Below are 25285 nucleotides of genomic sequence, written 5' to 3'. Positions count from 1 at the left end.
AAAACTAAGTAAAACCTGAAAACACGTGTGAAAGAAAATGAAATCCAAAGGGTGCGCGCACTTTTGCCGCTCCCGAAGAAAAAACAAACATATACTCGCTCTCTTTGGCTAGCTGATTTTCTGCAAGTGACCCTCACTATATGTTCTATTGGATAATATGGTCTTCTTATCCTTATCTAAGAGCATCTCCAACATGCGCCGAACGCGCAGCGCGCTAAAATCTGGTTTACGACGCACGCATCGTCAGGTTTGGCGCGGCGCGCAGCGCTGGCTCCAGCAGGTGCGCTAAACTGCAGCGCGCGCGTAGCTCTAGCAGGGGAGCTAAAAGGCAGCGCGCGCTCTCGCACAAACATTTTTTTTGATAATTTTGTTCAAAGATAAAAAAGATACATAGTTCATAGCATAGATAAAAAAGGATACAAAGATATTTTACATAGTTCCTGAAGCATAGATAGATAGAACTATGATGCAATTAGATAGAAAAACTACGGCGCAACTTGATAAAACTACGGTGCAACTAATAAAACGTACTTCCAGCCGTCGTCATCATCATCATCCTCGGTGGTGTTGTCCGATGTATCGAGCCACATGTCATCCCAACGGTCATCGTTAGGGGAGAAGATCGACGTCTCGCCTGCCTCGACGATATCGCACTGCAATATGGCCAGTGCCTTGCGCCGACGCCTGTCGGCACGCTCCGCGCGGCGCCTTGCCGTCCTCTCCGCCCAGAAGGCGTTCTCGACGACGACGTCCTCCGGGTGGCGCCGGTGCCACTCCGCCATGGCTCGCTCGTCCTCCTCGACGACGAGGAGGCGGAACTGCAGAAAAATCAAAATGCTAACAATTTTTGAAAAACATGAAACCATTTTGAACATGAATATATTTTAAAATTTGATTTTTTTTTTGAAAAACAAGAACAAATTTAGAATTTCAATATTTTCCATGAATACAATCAAATTTTTGAAACCAATATTTCTAAAAAAATATTTCCTCAAACATTTTCCGTATTCATGAACAAAAAAGATGAAAACAAGAACATTTTTGATATTCAAAACACATTTTGAAACTGCAAACATTATTTGAAACTCCCTGAATATTTTTGCTTTTGGGTTTTTTCAAAAGTAACATTTTTTTAATTTGTGAATTTTTGTAGGGAACATGTTTTCAATTTGTGTTTCTTTAAATGGGCACACTCTTAGGAAAAAATTATTCTTTTGAAAAGGGAACATGTTTTGAAAATGGAAACTTTTCTGAATATTAAACAATTTTTTTAAACGAATATTTTTTGATCGGCGAACATTTTTTGGAAACAGGGACGCTTTTTGAAACTCTCAACAAAATTTGGCAACTAGAATTATTTTTTTGAATTTACAAACATTAATTTTTATTTTTATTTTTTATTGAAAAACACAAACAAGTTTGAACATGAGTTTGTTTTTGAAAAACTGAAACATATATGTGAACAAAATTTTGAAATTCTTAAAATTTATTAAAAAGATGACCATAATTGGTAAACATGATGAAAAATTGATATTCCGGACAAAAGTTTGAAATTTTTAACAAGATTTTAAAATGATGTAACTTGGAAATTTATGAAAACTAGTAACAATGAACAGAGAAAAGGCAAAAGAAAAAGAAATGAAACAGGAAAATAAGTAAAAAAAAATAGCAAATGAAAATAGAATAGAAGAAAAAAAAGCCGCTCAGAAACTCCCTAGGAGGTTCCCAAAACCTGAAAAACAGGATGGGAAGTCCTTCTGAAAACCGGGAACGCTGAACGCTATGTGCGAAACAGCTAAGATGAGCCGGCCCAGCTTCAATCGGTACATGCGAAACAGCAATAACTTGCCACAGCGAGCGGTTAATAGGGAATTTCGGGAACGCGTGCTAGCGCTCGCGCGGGGTTAGACGGGTCCAAAAAAGTATGTTTTTGATTTATCAAGATATGGAAGTATCTGACACAAAAATTTGTCTAGATTCATCTGCATCCACACAATTCTAAAACAAACTTTTTGGGACGGAGTAAATACGCTTTTGCTGTTGCTGCTTTTTTGCTGTCTACTGTATGTCTGTATTATATAAAAAACCCGGCTAAAACAACCAACACTTTTCTCCTAAAAAAACGGCTAACATTCTTTTTAATGATTGTAAAATAAGAAATTATTTCATGGATTTAACAAGTTCACAGATTTGAAATTTTTCATGAATTTGAAAAAATCTTCACAAATTTAGAAAATGTTAAAGAATTTGGAAAAAGGTTCGCAGACTGAAAAAAGCTCGCAAATTTGAAAAGCAGCCACGAATTTAAAAGTTTTGAATTTTAAAAAATCTTCATGGATTTAAAAATCTTAATGAATAATTTTTTTTAAGAGATTTGAAAAAAAATCATGAATTTTCAAAAAAAAAATACTTTTTGTTGTCCTATCTTAATTCGACGGTATTGTGGGATGAAGCGGCCCGAACCGACCTTACACGTACGCTTACGTGAGACAGGTTCCAACGACTGACATGCACTTGTTGCATAAGGTGACTAGCGGGTGTCTATCTCTTCCATTTTAGTTGGATCGGATTCGATGAAGAGGGTCCTTATGAAGGGTAAATAGCAATTGGCATATCACCATTGTGGCTTTTGCATGTGTAATTAGAGGACGTCTAACTTATTTTTGCATGGTATGCTATCACTACTAGGAAAAGGGCTATAGATGATATGGACACTAATAGTATATACTAATGGCGCACCATGTGTCGGTGCGCTATTAGTGTCCAAATATTAATGGCGCACCACATCCACGGTGCGCCATTAGTAATAATTTTATTTTTTCAAAACTAGTAATGACGCACCAGGGGATAGTATGACATTACTAGTTAAACTAGTAATAGCGCACCACATCCACCGTGCGCCACTAGTAAATTTTTTTCAATTTTTTTTTCAAAGTTAGTAATGGCGCATCGTGGGTGTGGTGCGCCATTACTAGTGCACCACACCCACGGTGCGCCATTACTAACAATTTTTTTAATTTTTTTTTCCAAAGTTAGTAATGGCGCACCACACCCACGGTGCGCCATTACTAGTTTTGACCCAAAAGCACCCTTCGGACCGCCTTTACAGTTTTTTAAAAAATAAAAGAAAATGATTTAAATGTCAAAAAATAAAAGAAAATAAGTTCCAGGTGATATGTGGTCTAGTTGTTGGAAAAATTTGCAAATATGAATTTTGACTTTATTTGCAAAATCTCTTGAGAATTTGTAAAATGGGCATAATTTTTGCATACTAACTCGGATGAAAAAGTTTTTTATATGAAAAATCATCTAGTCGAAATGTTACATCCAATTTAAATGGGGGAACCTTGTTAAACATTTTCAAAATCCTCAAAAACCTAACAGAAAAAAAGTTACGGGGCTTTTATGATCTGGAGGCAAAAAAATTCAAAAAATTTCAAACTTACTAGTGGTGCACCGTTTGCTAGGTGCGCCACTAGTACCAGAAAAAAAATTAGTTTCAAAATTTTTTCAGGAATATTTTTCAAAATATGATACGTAATATGAACAAAAGTTTGAAATAATTTTTCAAAATTTCATCACACTCATGAACATGAACAAAGTCCTAAACATCAACAAGGTTTAATAGGATTGATATGCTAGATATATCAACAAGTGCATGTGAAGTGACCTGGTGCTTGGTGCTGGGGTCAGATACACTCTGAAGTTAAGCGTGCTTGGTCTGGAGTAGTGTGAGGATGGGTAACCTTTTGGGAAGTTTGACCATGGAGTGTGATTTGACCTGAGATTAAGCATATTGACCCGAGATGAAGCCTTAATGACCCGAGATTAAGAAAAAAACAAAAAAAATTGATTTTTTTTTTGAAAAAAATGTCACTAATGGCGCACTCCTATGTGGTGCGCCATTACTAAGTAAAATAGTAATGACGCACCTTTAGCCATACTAATGGCGCACTACAGGTGCGCCATTAGTATCTGGTATACTAATGACGCACCAGTGATGAGCCATTAGTAAAAAATACTAGTGGCGTGGTACTAATGGCGCACCTATAGTGCGCTATTAGTAGGCAAAACAGGTGCGCCATTAGTAGGCATTTTCCTAGTAGTGTATGTGATGTGATATGGCCAAAAGGATGTGATGAACTATATATGTGATGTATGAGATTGATCATGTTCTTGTAATAGGAATCACGACTTGCATGTCGATGAGTATGACAACCGCCAGGAGCCATATGAGTTGTCTTAATTTATTGTATGACCTGCGAGTCAATATAAACGCCATGTAATTACTTTACTTTTTGCTAACTGTTAGCCATAGTAGTAGAAGTAATAGTTGACGAGACAACTTCATGAAGACACGATGATGGAGATCATGGTGTCATGCCGGTGACGATGGTGATCATATTGTGCCTCGAAGATGGAGATCAAAAGCACAAGATGATATTGGCCATATCATGTCACTTTATGATTTGCATGTGATGTTTATCCTGTTTACATCTTATTTGCTTAGAACAACAGTAGCATAAATAAGATGATCCCTCACTAAAATTTTAAGAAATGTGTTCCCCCTAAGTGTGCGCCGTTGCGAAGGTTCGTTGTTTCAAAGCATTTGGCCATCCTTATGGGTGCAAACCTGCAGGATGTAAGTGGGTGTTCAAGAAGAAGCTTAGACCTAATAGTACGATTGAAAAGTACAAGGCACAACTTGTGGCTAAGGGTTATACCCAGAAAGAAGGTGAAGACTTCTTTTATACGTACTCACCCGTGGCTAGACTGACCATAATTCGGGTGCTACTATCACTGGGTGCCTCACATGGTCTTCTCGTTCATCAAATGGACGTTAAGATGGCTTTCCTCAATGGATTTGAAGGAGGAAATTTACATGGATCAGCCAGATGGTTTTGTAGTACCTAGTCAGGAAGGAAAGGTGTGCAAGTTATTAAAGTCTTTATATGGTCTTAAACAAGCTCCTAAGGAGTGGCATGAGAAGTTCGAAGAACATTAACTGCTGTCGGCTTTGTAGTAAACGATGGCGACAAGTGTGTGTACTATCGCCATGGTGGGGGCGAAGGAGTTATTCTTTGTCTATATGTCGATGACATACTGATCTTTGGAACCAAACTTGATCTAATCAAGGAGGTTAAGGATTTCTTATCTCGCTGTTTTGAGATGAAGGACCTAGGATTAGCTGATGTTATCTTGAACATCAAGCTGTTGAGAGATGAGAATGGTGGGATCACACTGCTTCAGTCTCATTACGTGGAAAAGATCTTGAGTCGTTTTGGGTATAGCGACTGCACGCCTTCTCCAACTCCATATGATGCTAGTGTGTTGCTTCGAAAGAATCGACGGATTGCTAGAGATCAACTGAGGAATTCTCAGATTACTGGCTCACTTATGTATTTGGAGAGTGCCATGAGGCCTGACATCTCTTTTGCTGTGAGCAAGCTGGTCGGTTTGTGTCAAAACCGGGAGATGATCATTGGCGTGCGCTTGAGAGAGTTATGCGCTACTTGAAAGGCACTGCGAGCTATGGGATTCACTACATTGGGTATCCAAGGGTACTGGAGGGTTATAGTGACTGTCGGTGTCAAAACCGGCGGATCTCGGGTAGGGGGTCCCGAACTGTGCGTCTAGGCGGATGGTAACAGGAGACAAGGGACACGATGTTTTTACCCAGGTTCGAGCCCTCTCGGTGGAGGTAAAACCCTACTCCTTCTTGATTAATATTGATGATATCGGTAGTACAAGAGTTGATCTACCACGAGATCAGAGAGGCTAAACCCTAGAAGCTAGCCTATGGTATGATCGTTGTTCGTCCTATGGACTAAAACTCTCCGGTTTATATAGACACCGGAGAGGGCTAGGGTTACATAGAGTCGGTTACAATGGGAGGAGATCTTCATATCGTATCGCCAAGCTTGCCTTCCACGCCAAAGAAAGTCCCATCCGGACACGGGACGGAGTCTTCAATCTTGTATCTTCATAGTCTGGGAGTCCGGCCAAAGGTCATAGTCCGGCCATCCGGACACCCCCTAATCCAGGACTCCCTCAGTAGCCCCTGAACCAGGCTTCAATGACGACGAGTCCGGCGCGCAAATTGTCTTCGGCATTGCAAGGCGGGTTCCTCCTCCGAATACTTCATAGAAGATGTTGAACACAAGGATAGTGTCCGGCTCTGCAAAAATAAGTTCCACATTCCACCGTAGAGAGAATAATATCTGCACAAAATCTAATTTGCTGATGTATTCTGTAGCGTGACGTCACGCCACGGCCAAGCCTTTATTCGAGTCGTTTTACTGTTCCACCTCAGCGCGTTTAGCGAGGTGGTTCCCTTGGCATGTCTTGTCAAAGCAGAGATCGTGTCCCCTTATTCTGGGATTCTCATCAATACGGGCGTGGGTAACCCAACCGCGCCATTAACCGCGGCGCTTGGGAGATAAGCGAGTTTTATTAGGCCGGTGGGGGCTCATAGTTTAGGCCGCCCATATAAGGGGATAAGAATCCACCCTTTCCATTTACGCCTTCTTCCTCCTTTGCTTATTCATCCCTGCGCACTCGAGCTCCAGCGCCCAAGTCCGCACTTCCCACCTCAACCTTCTCCAATCATGTCTGGAGCGGGAGGTAGATGGATGGCCTCCTCCGTCACGGAGGGGCAAATCAGAAAGTTGAGGAAGGCAGGATACTTGTCTGACGACATCGCGCACCGGCTTCCAGACGTGGGGCAACTCATCCCCACCCCCAGGCCCCATGAGAGGGTTGTTTTTCTTCCCCATTTCCTCCGCGGACTGGGTTTTCCTCTTCAGCCGTTCGTCTGGGGGCTCATGTTCTATTATGGCCTGGACTTCCACGATCTGGCCCCGAACTTCATCCTCAATATCTCGGCGTTTATCGTCGTGTGCGAGGCCTTCCTCTGCATCCAGCCCCACTTCGGCTTATGGCTGAAGACTTTTAATGTCAAGCCAAAAGTAGTGGGCGGCCGCCAAGCGAAGTGCGGAGGCGCCATGGTGGGCTGGATGGACAACGTCCTATGGCTCGAGGGCTCCTTTGTGGAGACAATAAAAGGGTGGCAATCGGGGTGGTTCTACATCACCGAGCCGCGTGACCCCAAATGGGAAGCAGCCCCCGAATTCCGATTTGGCTTTCCCACAAGGCTCACCTCCTGAAAAGAGACGGCCTAACGTGGGGAGATTCGAAAGAGCTAACCGGACTCCAAACCTGCGTTAAAAAGCTGGTGAACAAGAATCTCAAGCTCGTCAACGTAGTCCAGTTCATGCTTATCCGCCGGGTCCTCCCATGCCAACAACGAGCCTTCAAATTGTGGGAGTTTGATCCGGCACAACACCAAACCTTGAGCGGGCTCTTCGACACCACGTACGAAGATGCCTGGAAGGTGCTGTTCAAGGGCGCCGAGGCCCCCGCATCCGCTACCGAAGATCGCGGATTTAGCTCGCGGCACCAGGCCAACGAGGTAAGCTATTCTACCCTTTACGGGACTCTTGTCTTTCATAGTCTGACTCTATGCGGGATCTAAACTCCCCTACCTTTGACAGGACTGGTTGAAGAAGTCCGGGCAGGTTATCTGTCCGGCTCCCCTACCAGAAGACCCAGCGGACGCCCGATTGATGGGGATGCTGGTTCCGGCACCTCACGTGGTGCCGGAGAAGAAGGCCAAGAAGAAGACCATGGAGACTCGAAAGAGCTCCCGGCGCCTGGTGGTGTCGGATTCATCGCCCGACAACCCTGAAGCACCCTCCGCCTCTGAAGACGAGGAGGAGGAGGAAGAAGAAGCCTCTCCCCCTCCAACGGGGGGAGGAAAGAAAAGAAAGGCCGCCCCAACTGGGGAGGTCGGAGGGTCCAAGAAGGGGAAGACCCTTCTGCCGGACTACGCCTCCGATGCCGAAGACGGCGGGGAAGAATGGCCATCCAGGGTCAAGCCCCTGGCAAAATCGTAAGTGTCCGGCTACCCGAATGACTTATGGCGTTCCTCTATTATTCGGTAGCTTCTGACGCCGAATTTAATCATGCAGTCCGCCCAGAGCTCAGCTCGGCGATTCGTTGAGCGGCTCCCTGAATTCGTCGGATGTGAACAACGCTTCACTTCCGACGGCCTCCTCCCCTCTCCCTGCGGACGACGCCGAGGTGGAGTCCCGAAAGGGACTGAACCAGGAGAGGTGGTCCTGGAGGCGCCTCAAGGCGACCTCCCGGACTTGAGGCCCAAAGGGGGTAAAGCCCCTGAGGGATCTAAGTCTGGCTCTGGGCCGGACACTGCTCCAAAACCATCAACGGTTCCAGAGTCTGATAGGCGGCGCCTTCGCAAGAAGGGAAAGCCTACTACGTCGGCGGCCTCCGTCCATCCGGAGGCGCCGGACAATTTGCTGGAGGTGCTTAACGGCGCCTCCATCGACGAGGAGCACCGCACTGTTATGAGTGCGGTGATTCAGAAGGTTCAGTCCGCCAAGAGCGGGCTGACCGAAGCTTGTACGAGCCTTCTAACAGGCTTTGAGGTATGTGTTCAAAAACATATAAAAATATTACCGCATAGACAGTAGCCCCTGATGCTCAGTTCGGTGTTCGGAAAGAAAAGCCGAGCTGAGGATCTAAAAAGATATACGCAGGAGTCTAACAAAAATATGTCAATATGGGAATGCAGGCTGCGCTGCTGACCTCTGCCGCACTGACTGCGGAGGTCAATGCATTGAAGGAGAGCCTCGAGCGGTCCAAGAGTGAGCTCGGCCGTGCCAAAAAGCAGCTCGAGGACAAGGAGGGTATGTAGTACCGCATGTAAGTGTATATAGAAATACTTGGTTGCAAATAATGACAGGACCAACACAAATGTTGCAGGGGCCACGACCGAGGTGGCGACCCTGAAGGAGGCGGTCTCCAAGGCCGAAAACAGTGCGGCCTTGGAGTGCACCGAGCGAGAGAAGTAGGAGGCGCGGGTGGCGGAGGTGCGGCAAGAGCTCCAGGCTCTCATGGAAAATCACGAGAATTTAGAGCGTGACTCAAAGACTCGAGAGTCCGAGCTCGCCTTGGCTCTTGAGAGTGCCAAGACCGCTAAGGCCGAAGCCCAGAAGGCCCTCCAGGAGATCGAGGCGATGAAGAAGATAGCAGCGGGTAAGGCATTCTTTATGCAAAGCAAGAATATAAAAGTAAATTATCTGGTACTTACCCGAATCCGGAGCTCTCCAGGAGCGTTCGCCGATCTGCCCCGTAGTGTGTCTGATGCTGCCGTGTTCTACCGAGCCGATGAGGGGAGCTCGACGGAAAAGGTGTTCTGGTCTCAGTATGCTGAGGTCGAACATCCGGTGCCCCTGAGCGACCAGCTGAAGCAGCTGGTCGAGCTCCACAAGGTGGCCGAACAGGCCATGAAGGGCCTCATAGTTCGGCTGTGGCCTAGGGAAGCCATGCTTGGGAGCTACTTTGGTCTGGTGCGGCGGCTGGTGGACGCGTGTCCGTGGATTGAGGTCATCAAGCGCTCCGTCTGTATTAAAGGTGCCCGTCGGGCCCTCGCCCGTGCTAAAGTGCACTGGGGCAAGCTGGACGCAGAGAAGCTTTTGATGGATGCGCCACCGCCGGGCAAGGAGTATCGCACGCCCGAGATGTATTATAAGGGCGTCCTGAAGGGTGCCCGCCTTATAGCGGGTGAATGATCCAAAGATGTAATATTTGAGTAGACTCGCATTTGTTATCCTGTACGCTGAAAACTTTGTTCATATGCGTTAAGCAACACTTGTTAATTTAAAATATTACCTTCTGTGCGGCCGTTTATCAAATCTGAGAGATGCAAGTCGTCGGCTTCTACCCCCATGCCACGAGTGCTGGGGTGTTCGGGATAAAGCTGAGCGCTCTTGTTCCCATTCTTGGGTCCATCTAGGGAGGCGCTCAGCACAACGAAATAGGCCGTCGGACTTATAATGCTTTATCACTCTCACTTAGCCATAGAATTCTATAATTTTAAATTTCGGCGAAGGCCCCAGTATTCGGAAGACCGAGTTCGGGGCGCTATCCATGCCTAGGCCGGATAAGTCCGGCTCCTCGCTCTAAGCGGCATAAGTCTTTAAGAACTCGAAAAACCTCGTGAACAGCGACCGGTCTCTCGCACTATCATGACGGTCAGTTTTAGCTTTCTCTACTGAGGTGTTAACCCAGCTCAACTGGGACACAATTGCATAGTTCTCCCAGCGCTACCTTAGCCAACATTGCGGAACGTAAGGTATCAAAACATGGGAGCCGGGCAAACCCAAGTATTGACCCAAGACATGATTCGGAGCCGATGCATATAGTGCTATAAGTTCGGGGTGCCGCACTCGTGAGAGTGTTCGGTCTTCTCACACCATGTTATGGGGTGCTTAAGCCCCTGGTGTATTGGCTGTACCAAAGTGTACGGTTGCATAATGTCATGACTGAACATATTTGTATAAAAAATAGATGAGTACAATAATAGATAAGAGCTATGTATTGTTTATTAAAAAGGGCTGCTATGAAAGTAGAACGATACAAATAGTGCGATAAGCAAGAAATGAGATTATTTGACATGTCCCCCTCCAGGGGCAAGCTGCGGGACTTTAAGTAAAACAGGTATTAAGCTCGTTATAGAGACCACCTGGACATTTGACGCGGCTTGTTCTCTCCCTGGCTGTTGCATCGTGTGTTCGGCGGGTGTATTGCCGGACAGGCCTTCCGAATAGTTGCGTCCTGAAAGTATATAAAAAAGAAACGGCGGAATAAGGAGCCCCTTAGTGCGGTTGAGCCGCGTTCTGGGCGTGCCGTAGTTGTGCCCCTCCCCTTATGCCCATGGTATTTCTAAAGCGTAATTATGTATGCGTGGTACCGATATCACCATCTGGCGAGGGTTGGGGTTGGGGCCGCACTGCTATGCTTGCTCGGAACATGCCAGCCGGCTTTGTTGTAGGTTACTTCGGGCTCGCTTGACATTGTCCGGGCGTTTAACACCTGGATTGGAGAATTGCCTTGAGAGGCTACTCTGTACTTCCGCCGCCAGGGCCGCTGTGTGCTCCTCCGTTTGGAGAGAGCGTTCGGTGTTTCCATTTACCTTGATGACTCCACAAGGGCCTGGCATCTTGAGCTTGAGATATGCGTAGTGCGGCGCCACATTGAATTTTGCAAATGCGGTTCGTCCGAGCAGGGCGTGATAGCCACTGCGGAATGGGACTATGTCGAAGATTAACTCTTTGCTTCGGAAATTATCCGGGCATCCGAAGACCATTTCGAGTGTAACCGAGCCTGTACAGCTGGCTTCTACACCTGGTATGACGCCTTTAAAGGTTGTCTTTGTGGGTTTAATCCTTGAGGAATCGATACCCATTTTTCGCACTGTATCCTGATAAAGCAGGTTCAGGCTGCTGCCGCCGTCCATGAGGACTCGGGTGAGGTGAAATCCGTCGATAATTGGGTCTAGGACCAATGCGGCGAATTCGCCATGACGGATGCTAGTGGGGTGGCCCCTTCGATCAAAAGTGATCGGGCAGGTAGACCATGGGTTGAACTTTGGGGCGACTGGCTCCAACGTATAGACGTCCTTGAGAGCATGCTTCCGCTCCATTTTGGGGATGTGGGTTGCGTATATCATGTTCACCGTCCGCACTTGCGGGGGGAATCCCTTCTGTCCTTTGTTGTTTCGGCGGTCGGGGCTCCTCCTCGTCATCGCTACGCAGCCCCTTGTCTCTGGTTTCGGCACTTAACTTGCCTGCCTGCTTGAACACCCAACAGTCCCTGTTGGTGTGGTTGGCTGGTTGTTCGGGGGTGCCGTGTATCTGGCACGAGCGATCGAGTATCCGGTCTAAGCTGGATGGGCCCGGAGGGTTTCTTTTGAATGACTTCTTCCGCTGCCCGGGTTTAGAGCCTCTGAATCCGGCATTGACTGCCGTATCCTCAGTATTGTCGCCGTTAATGCGGCGCTTGTGCTTGTTGCGACGTGACCTGTCATTGTTGTCCTTGGTATCCGAATTGCCAGGGCTCTTGGTTATGTTATTGCTACGATCTAGCCAGCTGTCTTCGCCCGCGCAAAAGCGGGTCATGAGTGTCGTGAGGGCTGCCATAGATTTCGGCTTTTCCTGTCCTAGGTGCCGGGCAAGCCATTCGTCTCGGATGTTGTGCCTGAAGGCTGCAAGGGCCTCGGCGTTCGGACAGTCGACTATTTGATTTTTCTTGGTTAGGAACTGTGTCCAGAATTGTCTAGCCGATTCTTCTGGCTGCTGGATTATGTGGCTTAGGTCATCGGCGTCTGGTGGTCGCATATAAGTGCCCTGGAAGTTGTCAAGGAATGCGGATTCCAGGTCCTCCCAGCAACTAATTGACTCTGCTGACAGGCTGTTAAGCCAATGTCGAGCTGGTCCTTTAAGCTTGAGCGGGAGGTATTTGATGGCGTGTAGATCATCACCACGGGCCATGTGGATATGAAGGAGATAATCCTCGATCCATACCGCGGGATCAGTTGTGCCATCGTATGATTTGATGTTTACGGGTTTAAAACCCTCGGGGATTTGATGATCCATTACTTCGTCTGGGAAGCATAGTGGGTGTGTGGCGCCCCTGTACTAGGCTATATCGCGACGCAGCTCGGATGAGCTTGGTCTGTTGTATTCGGCCTGGCCGTATTTATCATATCCGGTGTGACGGTTGTCATCACGTGATGTGGGGCGCCCGCGTGATCCGTAGATCGATCCTGTTTGCCTTGCCTTATCCTCCAATATGCCTCGCAGGTCTGTTGCGTCGTACGCTGGTGATGTAGGTTTAGTTGCTTCCTCCTCTAGTTGGGGTAGCAGCCTGCGCTTTGGGTAACTCTTGGAGGGGCGTTCGAGTTTATACTCTTCGGCCGCCAGGACTTCAGTCCATCTGTCGGCTAGCAGGTCTTGGTCAGCTCTAAGCTGCTGCTATTTTTTCTTGAGGCTGCTTGCCGTGGCCATAAGCCTGCGTTTGAAACGCTCTTGTTCGACGGGATCCTCTGGCACGATGAATTCGTCGTCGTTGAGGCTTGTCTCGTCTTCGGAGGGAGGCATATAATTGTCGTCCTCGACCTCTCTGTCGGCCGCTCTCTCATGAGGGCTGGCTCCTTCGTCCTCCTGCACTGAATCCTGCTGGAGGGGGATGTCTTCGGCACTGTCCGGGGTGTTGACGTCTCCGGTGCCGGATTCGCCGTTCTTGCTTTGGCGGGATTTAGAGCGGCGCCGCTGACGTCGGTGCTTGGGTTGCTTCTTGGAGGGGTCGTCCTCCGCTTTTTCTTCGCCATCCCCTGCTTTGGGGGTGTCCACCATGTATATGTCATATGACGAGGTGGCCTTCCAGTTCCCTATAGGTGCTGGTTCTTGGTCGTCTCCTTCATCGGCGTCCATACCGTCGATGTCTTCGGAGTCGAAGTCAAGCATGTCGGTTAGATCGTCGACAGTGGCTACAAAGTGGGTGGTGGGTGGGTTTCAAATTTCTTCGTCGTCCGCATCCCAACCCTGCTGACCATAGTCTGACCAGGGCTCTCCTGGCAAAGAGAGAGACTTTAGGGAGTTCAGGATATCGCCAAAGGGCGAGTGCTGAAAGACGTCCGCGGCGGTGAACTCCATGATCGGAGCCCAATCGGGTTCGATCGGAAGGGGTGCAGGAGATTCGGAGTCCGGAACGGAGTCCGGCACCTTGGAGTCACGGGCCTTGCAAAGGACTAGGCTGGTATTCGGCTCTATCGCCGTAGAGATTGCGGCTCCCAGGGCGGCGTCCAACCGTCCATCCCCGACTAGCGCAGTCGGCTCCGAGCTAATGATCAGAGCGGACACCTGAGCGGCACTCTGGGCGCTGTCCGGCGGCAGAGTTAGATCATGCCCATCGGGACAATGCGACACGCTCGGCCGTGGCTCGAATCCATCGAAAATCAAGTCCCCACGGATGTCGGCCGTGTAATTTAATCTTCCAAACCTGACCTGATGGCCAGGGGCCTAGCTTTCGATCTGCTCCAAATGGCCAAGCGAGTTGGCCCGCAGTGCGAAGCCGCCGAATACGAAGATCTGTCTGGGGAGAAAAGTCTCACCCTGGACCGCGTCGTGGTTGACGATCGAAGAAGCCATCAGGCCTAAAGGTGACGACACAGAGGAACTCTCAATGAAAGCACCAATGTCGGTGTCAAAACCGGCGGATCTCGGGTAGGGGGTCCCGAACTATGCGTCTAGGCGGATGGTAACAGGAGACAAGGGACACGATGTTTTTACCCAGGTTCGGGCCCTCTCGGTGGAGGTAAAACTCTACTCCTGCTTGATTAATATTGATGATATGGGTAGTACAAGAGTTGATCTACCACGAGATCAGAGAGGCTAAACCCTAGAAGCTAGCCTATGGTATGATTGTTGTTCATCCTACAGACTAAAACTCTCCGGTTTATATAGACACCGGAGAGGGCTAGGGTTACATAGAGTCGGTTACAATGGGAGGAGATCTTCATATCGTATCGCCAAGCTTGCCTTCCATGCCAAGGAAAGTCCCATCCGGACACGGGATGGAGTCTTCAATCTTGTATCTTCATAGTCCGGGAGTCCGGCCAAAGGTCATAGTCCGGCCATCCGGACACCCCCTAATCCAGGACTCCCTCAGTGACTCAAACTGGATATCTGATGCTGATGAGATTAAGGCCACACATGGTTATTTTTTTACACTTTGTGGTGGCGCTGTTTCCTGAAAGTCTTGCAAGCATACCATCTTAACGAGGTCAACTATGGAAGCAGAACTCATAGCATTAGACACTACCACTGTTGAAGCAGAGTGGCTTCGTGAGCTCTTGATGGACTTACCTATGGTTGAAAAACCAATACCCCCTATCCTGATGAACTTTGATAATCAAACTGTGATCGTCAAGATAAATAGTTCTAAGGACAATATGAACTCCTCAAGGCACGTGAAGAGGAGACTAATATCTGTCAGAAAACTATGGAACTCCGGAGTTATTACGTTGGATTATATCCAAACATCAAAAAACTTGGCAGATCCCTTCACAAAGGGTCTATCACGTAATGTGATAGATAATGCATCGATGGAGATGGGTTTGAGACCCACCGCATGAGTTGTCCATAGTGGTAACCCACTCTATGTGATCGGAGATCCCGTGAAGTAGAAGTGGGAGAAGCTATTGGTCAGCTGAGAGGAGAGTACGTGAAGATGCAATACTCTCCTGTTCTGCATGGCAGGTTGATATTTATCTTAATGTGTTCCAAGTGGCTTATTTGAGTAAGCAGAGATGTTGTCCTGCAGAGCATCTCCTGAGAAACACACCTACATGAATTTTTGACTGTTAACGTCGGAGTCTGTGAGAATTGAGTGTTCTCTCATAAATTCATGAAAGGCCCTGGAGTATGACGTGTATGCTCCACCCACGGGGAAGCCTTGTAGCAGCCCAGTATCGGTCAAGAATTGTGTGAAACTAGTCTCGCAGAAAGCTTGCAGTTCAAGGCATAGTCCACTATTCAAGTTGTGATCTAGTGTAGCATAAATCTCTGAGTGGAAGTTTAACTTTACAGTCTCCACTAAGCACCGGTATATAAACAATATTTTGGAACTAAATGATGAGATGTGCCAATGAGACTTTGTGGGTGATTATTGTAATTTTGCTAGTAGGCCTTTGGCCCAAAGCCCAACTAAAATTCTAAAATTTCTTGGCCCATTCACGCACACATGTGAGTGGAGTGGGTGAGACTAAAGTTTAGTCCCACCATGGAAGTTGAGCGAGACTTGCACCTCTTTATAAGGTGAGCTCTTCTACCACTTGTATGAGCATGAGAAGAGGAGACCTACAAGCGCGCTCCTCCTTCTCGCTCAGCTCGCCATGCCACGCCTCGTCACGATGCGCCGCGGGTTGCGGGATTGAGCCGAGTCGAGGACAAAGCTATGGACGTTGTCTATATTTTTGCTGCTCGGGAAAAATTAAAGAGTCATTAATTAATAATTAACGGACGCGTTAATTACTGAACCATTTCTGATTCTTTTGGATTGCGACTCGGACGTCTCGTGATCCTGTACGGGAGAGAGGCGATCAGGTTTTTGGGGAGCGCACTCGTGCGACTGCTGGCAGCGACGACTTCGCCAACGACGATTTCTTCCCCAACCTCGGCAACCTCGTCCTCAATGACATGGGCGATAACATCAATGCCGGCGGTGCTGCTCCCGCTGCATCGTATGTGATTCTATCCTTCCTGTTCGAGATCGTGGTAGAATTCATGTTTCTAGTATGTGCCCTAGATGTGATCTATTCATCTACTATGCTAGTTCGCATGATTAGTTTAATCTCTGCTAGTGCTGACATGATTTATCTTCTGTTTATTCAGATTAAAACTCATAGTAATTTGCTCATATATTCAACATATGTGCCGGCATGCGTGCCACTTGGTCTTTGCCCTTGCTCCTAGACTGTGTACCGAGGAAACTGTCTTGTACCTGGTTACCTCTTATGCTTACGACACCGGCCCTTAACTCTGTCATCTGTGGCTTTATTCATAAAGTCGAGCCTTGCACCTTTGTCTAAAGAGAAAAATCGGGGATGCTACTAGATTGATCTTTTCCATGTAAGCACTTGTCCAGCAGCAGGATTCTGCCAGCAAATTTCATGTGAGAATCCATTGTGCCCATCCGATGCCAACTGAACGGCCGAGATCAAAGGGCTGGACGTGTTTTTTCTTTTCTTTTCGACATGTTTCGTGTATGCAATGCAATGCATGCATGCTGGCCAAGCGTGCTTTGCACGTGCGTACGTGCATGCATGCTACGTTACCCGTTTGCACGACTAGCATAGCAGGCGGACCGGGGTGGTAAATCAAGAAGCAGCCTCAACATGCTGGTCGATCGTTTGGATTTTTCTTGCACACTGCATGCACATGCAAGAATTGAACAGTTCCACGCGGCGGAAGTTGGTTTTACCGTCGACCGGACCGGATCACCGCAGCGGAGACATCACGTGTCGTGTCGCCGGCCAAGCTAGCTCGTTCGTGGCCGCTTTTTCTTTTTTTCAGGCCATAATTATTGGGTAATCATCAGCTCCGGTTCAGAGGTCGTCCCTTGTTGGGTTTACTATAGTTATTGGGTAATCATCAGCTCCGGTTCAGAGGTCGTCCCATGTTGGGTTTACTATTGCCGATCGTCCTTGAACGGTCGCCGGCTGGTTCATCGATCGATGCGGGTCGACGACGACTTCTTGTACAATGAAGCAAGCAACACCGTACCCGATCGGCAGTGCACTGACCTGCCTGCAAATTTCACAGAGTACGTACGCAGCGCATGTGCAAGCGCTTGCTAGGGAGTAGACGTTGAAAAAGGTAGGTTTTTCTTTTACAATGATGGAGTCGAAAAAACATCTTACATTTTGCAACAGAGAGAGTAGTGTATATCACATCGTATGATCGACCATGTATTTTGTGTTGCGCCGCGTGCTACGTCAAGATCGATTTTTTTTGGGTGTTTCGTCAAGATCAATTCGGTGCTCCTACATATACATACGGCCATGTTAACCACATGTTACGTTTTTATATTATGGGACAGAGGGATACGTACCAAGAAATTTTCATTTCGACTACCGAATCCTATCTTTTTTTATCCGCGTACGTAACGGCGCGCTGACCGGTGGCCCTCCCATCACAACTCTTTTTCACGCTATACTACAGGTCAAGAAAATATTTGTCAACGGTGGGTTTCCAGCACTGACATGTGGGTCCCGGCAGTGCACAAGTCTGCGCGCGACTTGCAGCGTATTACGTACGATGAAAAAAAAATCCGTGGACACGTAGGATGCATGCATGCACGCTTTAATGATGGAAGACGTGCATCATGCATGCAGAGTGTCACATTGACACGACACGTACGTGCGTTGATTTTACAAACTTTTTCAAAACGGTCGCTCTCCGTTCTAGTTCTGGCAATCAGCGCACGACTACCGAAGCTGGCAATTAAACACAATGGCTACGCTGTGTTTACACTAAAAATGTTATATTCTGATGTTTAAGAAACTGAAGCATAGTGGAGTTGTCTCCGAGAAATGATATGCTACCCTATCATGTACGGGATATATCGCGCTGGATCCACCTTCTACGTACTATAGCTTAGCTTTGAGATTGTGAGTACCTAGAACTCATTTAGATGCGAGATAATTTGATCTCATTCATTTTGAAAATAAGAACATATACAACACACATCAGCACAGACGCATCTTATAGCATCACATCCAATGGCCATAAAAGGTGAATGAGACCAAATTATATCTCATCTAGATGAGTTCTAACAAAACTATTTGAGATTAGCACTACATTTTCTAGTTTTGGCAAAATTTGTCTTGTCTTTTCTTGTTAGTATTTCTTGTCTTGTTAGTTTTGTTTCTTCTTGATTCAGAGTGTAACATAATGTTCCATTGTGTAGCATCGTATAATTGCCAACAGCCAAAAAAACATAGTGCAAATCACAAAAGAGCGACAGACGGTGTGGATGCCTGCACGGTATATCCCGTACGTGCATGCATGTCACGTTACTCGTTTGCACGACCAGCAGGCGGACCGGGGTGGTAAATCTGGAAGCAGCCTCAACTCTAGCTCGATCGTTTTGCTTTTTCTTGCACTACATTGCATGCACGTGCAAAGAGTTGATCGCTTCCACGCGGCGGAGGAAGCTGGTTAATTACCGTCGACCGGACCGGGCCACCGCGGCGGAGACATCACACTCACATGTCGCCGCTCAGCTCTTGCTGGCCAAGATAGCTAGCTCGATCGTGGCCGGTCAGCTCCATCTGTTTCGCCTGCAATGATTGGGGAACCATCAGCTCCGGTCAGGTCGTCCCTTGTTGGGTTTACTACTGGTTCATCGATCGATGGGGGTCGTAGACGACGGCGACAACTTGTCCAATGAAGGAATCAACTTTATACTGTACTCCATCGGCAGTGGCCTGCCTGAAAATTTCATATATAGCGTGTGCTCCCTCTCAATATAAGTGTCTCAATTTTATACTATTACAAAGTTATGTTAACCTTGCGACACTAAAATGAAGAGAGTACCGCATGTGCAAGCTAGTAGGCGTAGAAAATGGTAGAAGCAAGTATTCCCCCGTAAAGAAATATAAAAATGTTTAGATTACTAAAGTAGTGATCTAAACGTTCTTATATTTGTTTACAGAGGGAGTAGCTTCTATATATCACATCGTACGATTGACCATGTGTTTTGTGTCGCGTCCCGTGCTATGCAAGATCGATCGATGCTCTTACACGTACGACCATGTCAGCCGCATAGATACTTACAGAGAAGTTTCCATTTTCGACCGAATCCTATCCCTTTTTTTTTGCCCGCGTACGTAACGGCGCCCTGACCGGGCCGGCTGTGGCAGACGATCTCTCGAGTTTTCACGCTATACTACTGGTGAAGATAATATTGGTCAACGATCGGTTTCCAGCACTGACACGTGGGTCCCGGACTGCAGAGGTCTGCGCGCGACTTGCAACGCAGCAGTACGATGCATATACGCATGCTTTAATGATGGAAAGTCGTACATCACGCATGCATGCTGCAGTGACCGGTGACCACTGATGGGTAGGACCCAGTTTAGTTTGAGACGTGCACGCTGCGCGCGCGATACATGCATCCATGCATAGTGTACGTACGTTGATTTTACATAAAACTTCAAACTGCCCCGTCTCGCGGTCGCTCTCGTTCTAGTTCTGGCAATCAACGTTTCTTTCCCCTCTCGCAAAACGAGTAGGGAAAGTATTCCTTCCCTCGATCTTCACCGGCGAGTCTGCGGATTCACCTCCCCCGCCTGCCGCTCCGACGGCCGGTGATGGGGAGGGGATTTCTGGTGCATCGAATCCGGCTAGTAGATAGGTAGGATTTTAGTCCTCGCAGATGGCGGCGCTTCTTCTTTGAGTCAGTCTTCTGTGATCCGGTCCTCCTCAAGTTCGTCCATTGGGACTGATTAGACGGAGCTCCGTCATAGATTCCTGGCAGTTCCTCGGGACGGCGAGGTTAGGGTTTCTCGTCATGCGTACACAACGACGATATTTGGTGTCAGGGTATTCCGATCTATTCAAGGATTCAACAACAATGATTGCCGCTTTGGGGCGTTGGTCCTTAGGGGCACGTGCACAAAGACTTTTCGACTGTCATCAACAAGGTTAAGCCGGCTCCGGTATGGGAGCGGCGACAATGATGCGTCCGCGGCTCGTTCTGGCGGCGGCAATGGTCGTTCGGTGGTCCATGGACCTTGATGTAATTTTTATTATGTTTGAAGTGTTTTGTATTTCCAATCTTTATAGTAGATTTGATCCTTTTCGCAAAATAATAATAATCAGCTCACCATATGAATCTAGTACTACAACTGCGGCCCTAATTAAGCACATTTGCTGCACTAATGTTTACACTAAAGGTAAGATTGTGAGGTCTAAGAAACTGAAGCATAATAGTTTTGCCTCCGAAAATGATATGCTATCATGTACGGGATCTACTGTGCCGATCCAATTTCTACTATTGCTTTGAGATCAGTACTGCATTTTTTAGTTTTGGCAAAATTTGGCGTGTCTCGATAGTTTCTTGTTTCTTGTTTCAAAGCGTAACATAGTGTTCCGTTGTTTACCTTCGTGTACCAGCAAATCCAGTCTGAAACAAGTGCCCTCTTATTTTTTTGGTACACAACAAAATGTTATTATGCACTTTTAAACAAGGAAAAAATGAAGGAAACATCCGAATAAAACGATACTCCGAAAGATCTTCCAACAACCGAAAACAACAACGGAGGGTGGATGCATGCACGGTATGCCCCGGCCATGGTACTCCCTCCGTCCGGAATTATTTGTCATCAAAATGGATGAAAATGGATGCATCTAGAACTGAAATACATCTAGATACATCCATTTCATTAACAAGTATTTCCGGACGGAGGGAGTAGAAAATAACTCTCGTTTTTCTCCCAACCAAAGATCTTCCCGAAAGCCACTTTTGCTACCATTTCCGACCACCATCCTACACAATTCGGAAAATATGTCTTTTACTTTCATTAATCCTCACCAGAAATGTGATAACCCAGCTTTACACCTTACACATAGTTAAGGTAGCATTCTTCATATACTTATTTCTAAACAGTTCCTGAAAGCTGCATTTTGTTTTTTAATCTTCAAAACCATTTACTTAATAAACATTTCTTATAAATCAGCACACCCAAATCACAGCGGTCTTTAGGCTGACACCCTATCTTCCAGTTGACGAAGTGGAATTTTCTCATCCAATCATCTTCCTTCCAAAGTAACCTTTCCCTAAAAAGGATAATTTCTTCTCAGGAACTTTAGACACTTCAAACATAGGGAGAATACCAAAAGACACATTTGTCAAAGATGGTTTAAGTCAAATTTGTTTGCCCCAATAAGAGTTATGTTTCCCTTTCGAAGCATGTGTTTTCTTCTCTACCCTTCTCATTAGTACTTACTTTCCCAATCCTTATTATGAAATCTATCAGTATTCAGAGGTATCTTAGCCTCTTAAGATACTTAAAAGGCAAGCTACCCTCTAGTCTACACATGTAAAAATAAAAGTATATCCACTAATCATATATTTTTTCTTTACCAAAACAAAACACCTGGCTTTTGTGAAAATTGACTTTTAAACGAGAAACCTGTTCAAACGTGCACAAAATAAACATGCATACTCTCTTGGCGTCACTGCATGTTGGTCGCCAATGCATGCACGGAACAATGGAACAATGCATACGAACACTATAAATAGGGGTTAATGCACAGCCAGAGGAGCACACCAAGCTAGCCTCATTTGGCAACCTAATTAACCCCGAGCGCTACATTAGGGTCTCTCTGATTGATCGAACGGAGGAGAGCTAGCTAGCTTTCTTTCAATGAGGAAGATGGGAGCATCCCTCTCCTCTGCTGCTGCCAAGGCGCTACTGCTCGTGCTAGCCTTCATCAACCTCGCGATCCAGAGGCTGCTGCTGCTCAGGCGCCCCAAGAGCAAGATCGCGAGCGGTGCCGGTGGTCACAGCTCCAGCATTACAAATGCTGCGTCGGCGGCGGCACATTGCTCGAAATTACTTATCCTCACAGACGATAGAAAAGTGAGGAAATAATCCTATAGATTATTCCCAATGTTATGATGATGTCAATGGAATTGGTATGACACATCCTCCAGATTTGCAAAGTTCAGGGGAGTAATCTCCCAAACTATAACTTGTTAACAATCATCAGATTGCATATATTGTACTCCTTTTCCCTTGATGAGTTTTTCCATAATGGTTTGCCATAAAAGGTTTTTAACGAGACAAGATAAACACAAGCGTATGTATATGCCATATCATTTTCTCCTTATATTTTTCCAACTAAATTTTAAGGGAGTTTTCAATGGCATATCTGATTGCACTCTTTTCCCTTATGAGTTTTCTCTCAGAGTTTCCCATAACGGTTTTTAATGAGGCAATATTTTTTAAGATCATATGCTATACTTTCAAGTTTTTTTCCCATCGGGTTTCTAAAGGAAAGTATACAAAGCATATTTATTGTTCTCTAAACTCACCAACGAGATTTATCCTTCCTCAAAGGTTTTTCTCATATGAGTTATCAAGAGACAATATTCGTTATATGTTGCATCATTTTTCTCCTTATTATTTTTTCCCAATGGGTTTAAAGGAGTTTGAGCAACATATCTAAACTATTCTCCTCATATTTTTCCCACAGGGTTTTTGGAGAAGACTTTAAGGATTATACAAGGATTTCTCAAGATGAAGATGATCGACATTTCTCAAAGGCAAAGATATACAAGGAGTATTATTTACCAAGATGATGCATATTTAAAAACAGAAGCATTGATTATAGGGGGAGTGTTAGGAATTAATTATATGCATTAATTAAATGTAAATCCATGCTACGTCGGTGGCCATGTTTTGGCAACTGCCGCCTTTGTAACCGCCGTGTAATGAGGGTATAAATACCCTAATTTTTAATGAATGAGATAACTGTTCCATCATTTGCTCCCCCCTCTCGTTTTTACTTTAACACATACAAACACTATAAATAGGGGTTAATGCGTAGCTAGAGAGCACACCTAGCTAGCCTCTCATTTGGCAAACTAATTAACCCCAAGCTCTCACATTACTGCCTCTGTGATTGATTGAACAGAGGAGAGCTACAGCCAGATTTCAATGGGGAAGATGGGAGCGTCCCTCTCCTCTGCCACTGCCAAGGCGCTAGTGCTGGTGCTAGCCTTCATCAACCTCGCGATCCAGAGACTGCTGCTGCTCAGGCGCCCCAAGAGCAAGATCGCGAGCAGTGCTGGTGGTCGTAGCTCCATTACTAATGCTACGTCGGCGGCAGCTCTCCCGCCGGGGCCAGTGCCCTGGCCGGTAGTGGGGAACCTCCCCGAGATGCTGTTCAACAAGCCGGTGTTCCGGTGGATCCACCAGATGATGGAGAAGATGGGCACCGACATCGCCTGCGTCCGCCTTGGCGGTGTCCACGTCATCGCCGTCACCTGCCCCAGCATCGCCCGCGAGGTGCTCAGGAAGCAGGACGCCAACTTCGCCTCCCGCCCGCTCACCTTCGCCTCCTCCGCCTTCAGCGGCGGGTACAAGAACGCCGTGCTCTCGCCATTCGGCGACCAGTGGAAGAAGATGCGCCGCGTGCTCACCTCGGAGATCGTCTGCCCGTCCCGGCACCGGTGGCTCCACGACCGCCGCGCTGGTGAGGCCGACAACCTCACCCGCTACGTCTATGCCCTCACCATGGGATCCGCGTCCGCGTCGGGCGTGGACGTGAGGCACGTGGCGAGGCACTACTGCGGCAACGTCATCCGCTCGCTAGTCTTCGGCCGGCGGTACTTCGGCGAGCCTCAGCCGAACGGCGGCCCGGGCCCGATGGAGGTGGAGCACATGGACGCGGTGTTCAGGTCCATGGGGCTCCTCTTTGCGTTCTGCATTTCCGACTACCTTCCCTGGCTGCGCGGCCTGGACCTCGACGGCCAGGAGAAGATGGTCAAGGAGGCAAACGCGACGGTGAACCGGCTCCACGACACGGTCATCGACGAGCGGTGGAGGCAGTGGAAGTCCGGCGAGAGGAGGGAGCTCGACGACTTCCTCGACGTGCTGATCACGCTGGAGGACGCTGAGGGGAAGCCGCTGCTCGCCATCGAGGAGGTCAAAGCGCAATCGCAGGTAGGACTCCCATGGCCATGGTGCAATGTCAGCGCACGTCAAGCATTTATACTGGGTGAAACAAAAGTTGACTACACACCCTATTAATGTGTTGCATTGGGATGATGATGCAGGACATAACATTTGCCGCCGTTGACAACCCGTCGAATGCGGTGGAGTGGGCGTTGGCGGAGATGGCGAACGCGCCAGAGGTGATGGCGAAGGCGATGGAGGAGATAGACCGGGTGGTGGGCCGGGAGCGGCTCGTGCAGGAATCAGACATTCCGCATCTCAACTATGCCAAGGCGTGCATTCGTGAGGCATTTCGGCTGCACCCAGTCGCCCCCTTCAATGTGCCACATGTTGCCCTAGCCGACACCACAGTCGCCGGTTACCGCGTGCCCAAGGGCAGCCATGTCATCCTCAGCCGATCTGGGCTTGGCCGAAACCCAACCATCTGGGACGAGCCGCTCTGCTTCAAGCCAGAGCGCCACATTAATATGGATGATGGCGGCAACGTGGTGCTCACGGAGAACGAGTTGCGGTTCATCTCCTTCAGCACTGGCCGCCGCGGATGCATCGCATCGTCGCTTGGGACAGCCACGTGTGTGATGCTCTTTGGACGGCTACTACAGGGATTCACTTGGAGCAAACCGCCAGGGTTGTCGGCCATTGATCTCAGCGAATCAGAGCATGACTTATTCATGGCCAAGCCGTTGGTGCTACATGCCGAGCCACGCCTGCCGATGCATCTCTACTCTGCCACCGACATCTAATAGATCTCGGGTTGGCTAGAAGTCAGCGTAATAATATTCTGTTATCACAAATAACCAGTTCCATCAACAGTATAGTCATGCATGAGCTCTATGCTCTATATGGTGTAACAATTCTTCTTCTCAATTGGTTAATATATGTTAGTGTGGAAGTGTGCGGACGGTACATTGCCATCGCTTGTGCAAGTTTGTACACCGTGAATTTGTTTACTTATTTCAACTCAAGGAGCACATTTCGTAGTCAAACTCACAACACATGATCTTGAGGTCAGGGATGGAGCCAAGATTTACACATAGAGGGGACGAGCTTGCTCATGGAGGGAATGAGAAAATTTGGCAGCAACATCCACTACTAATGAAGTAGAAGCATGTC

General features: G+C 47.3%; 1 protein-coding gene across 1 annotated transcript in view; it reads left to right on the top strand.

Annotated features, from left to right (window-relative positions):
• LOC119310656 (tyrosine N-monooxygenase-like) overlaps positions 1-24915 on the top strand; it is a 97537-nt gene extending 72622 nt beyond the window's left edge. Inside the window, exons 2-4 of the mRNA XM_037586325.1 lie at positions 21862-21942; positions 23237-24160; positions 24274-24915. Coding sequence (XP_037442222.1) covers positions 21862-21942; positions 23237-24160; positions 24274-24915 — 1647 coding nt within the window. The remainder of the gene's footprint in view (positions 1-21861; positions 21943-23236; positions 24161-24273) is intronic.
• The last annotated feature ends 370 nt before the right edge of the window (positions 24916-25285 follow it).

The sequence above is a fragment of the Triticum dicoccoides genome, chromosome 5B, assembly GCF_002162155.2.
Source record: "Triticum dicoccoides isolate Atlit2015 ecotype Zavitan chromosome 5B, WEW_v2.0, whole genome shotgun sequence".
NCBI lineage: Eukaryota > Viridiplantae > Streptophyta > Magnoliopsida > Poales > Poaceae > Triticum > Triticum dicoccoides.
Note: the sequence above shows the minus strand (reverse complement) of the source record. Positions and strands in the feature narration are given on the sequence as shown.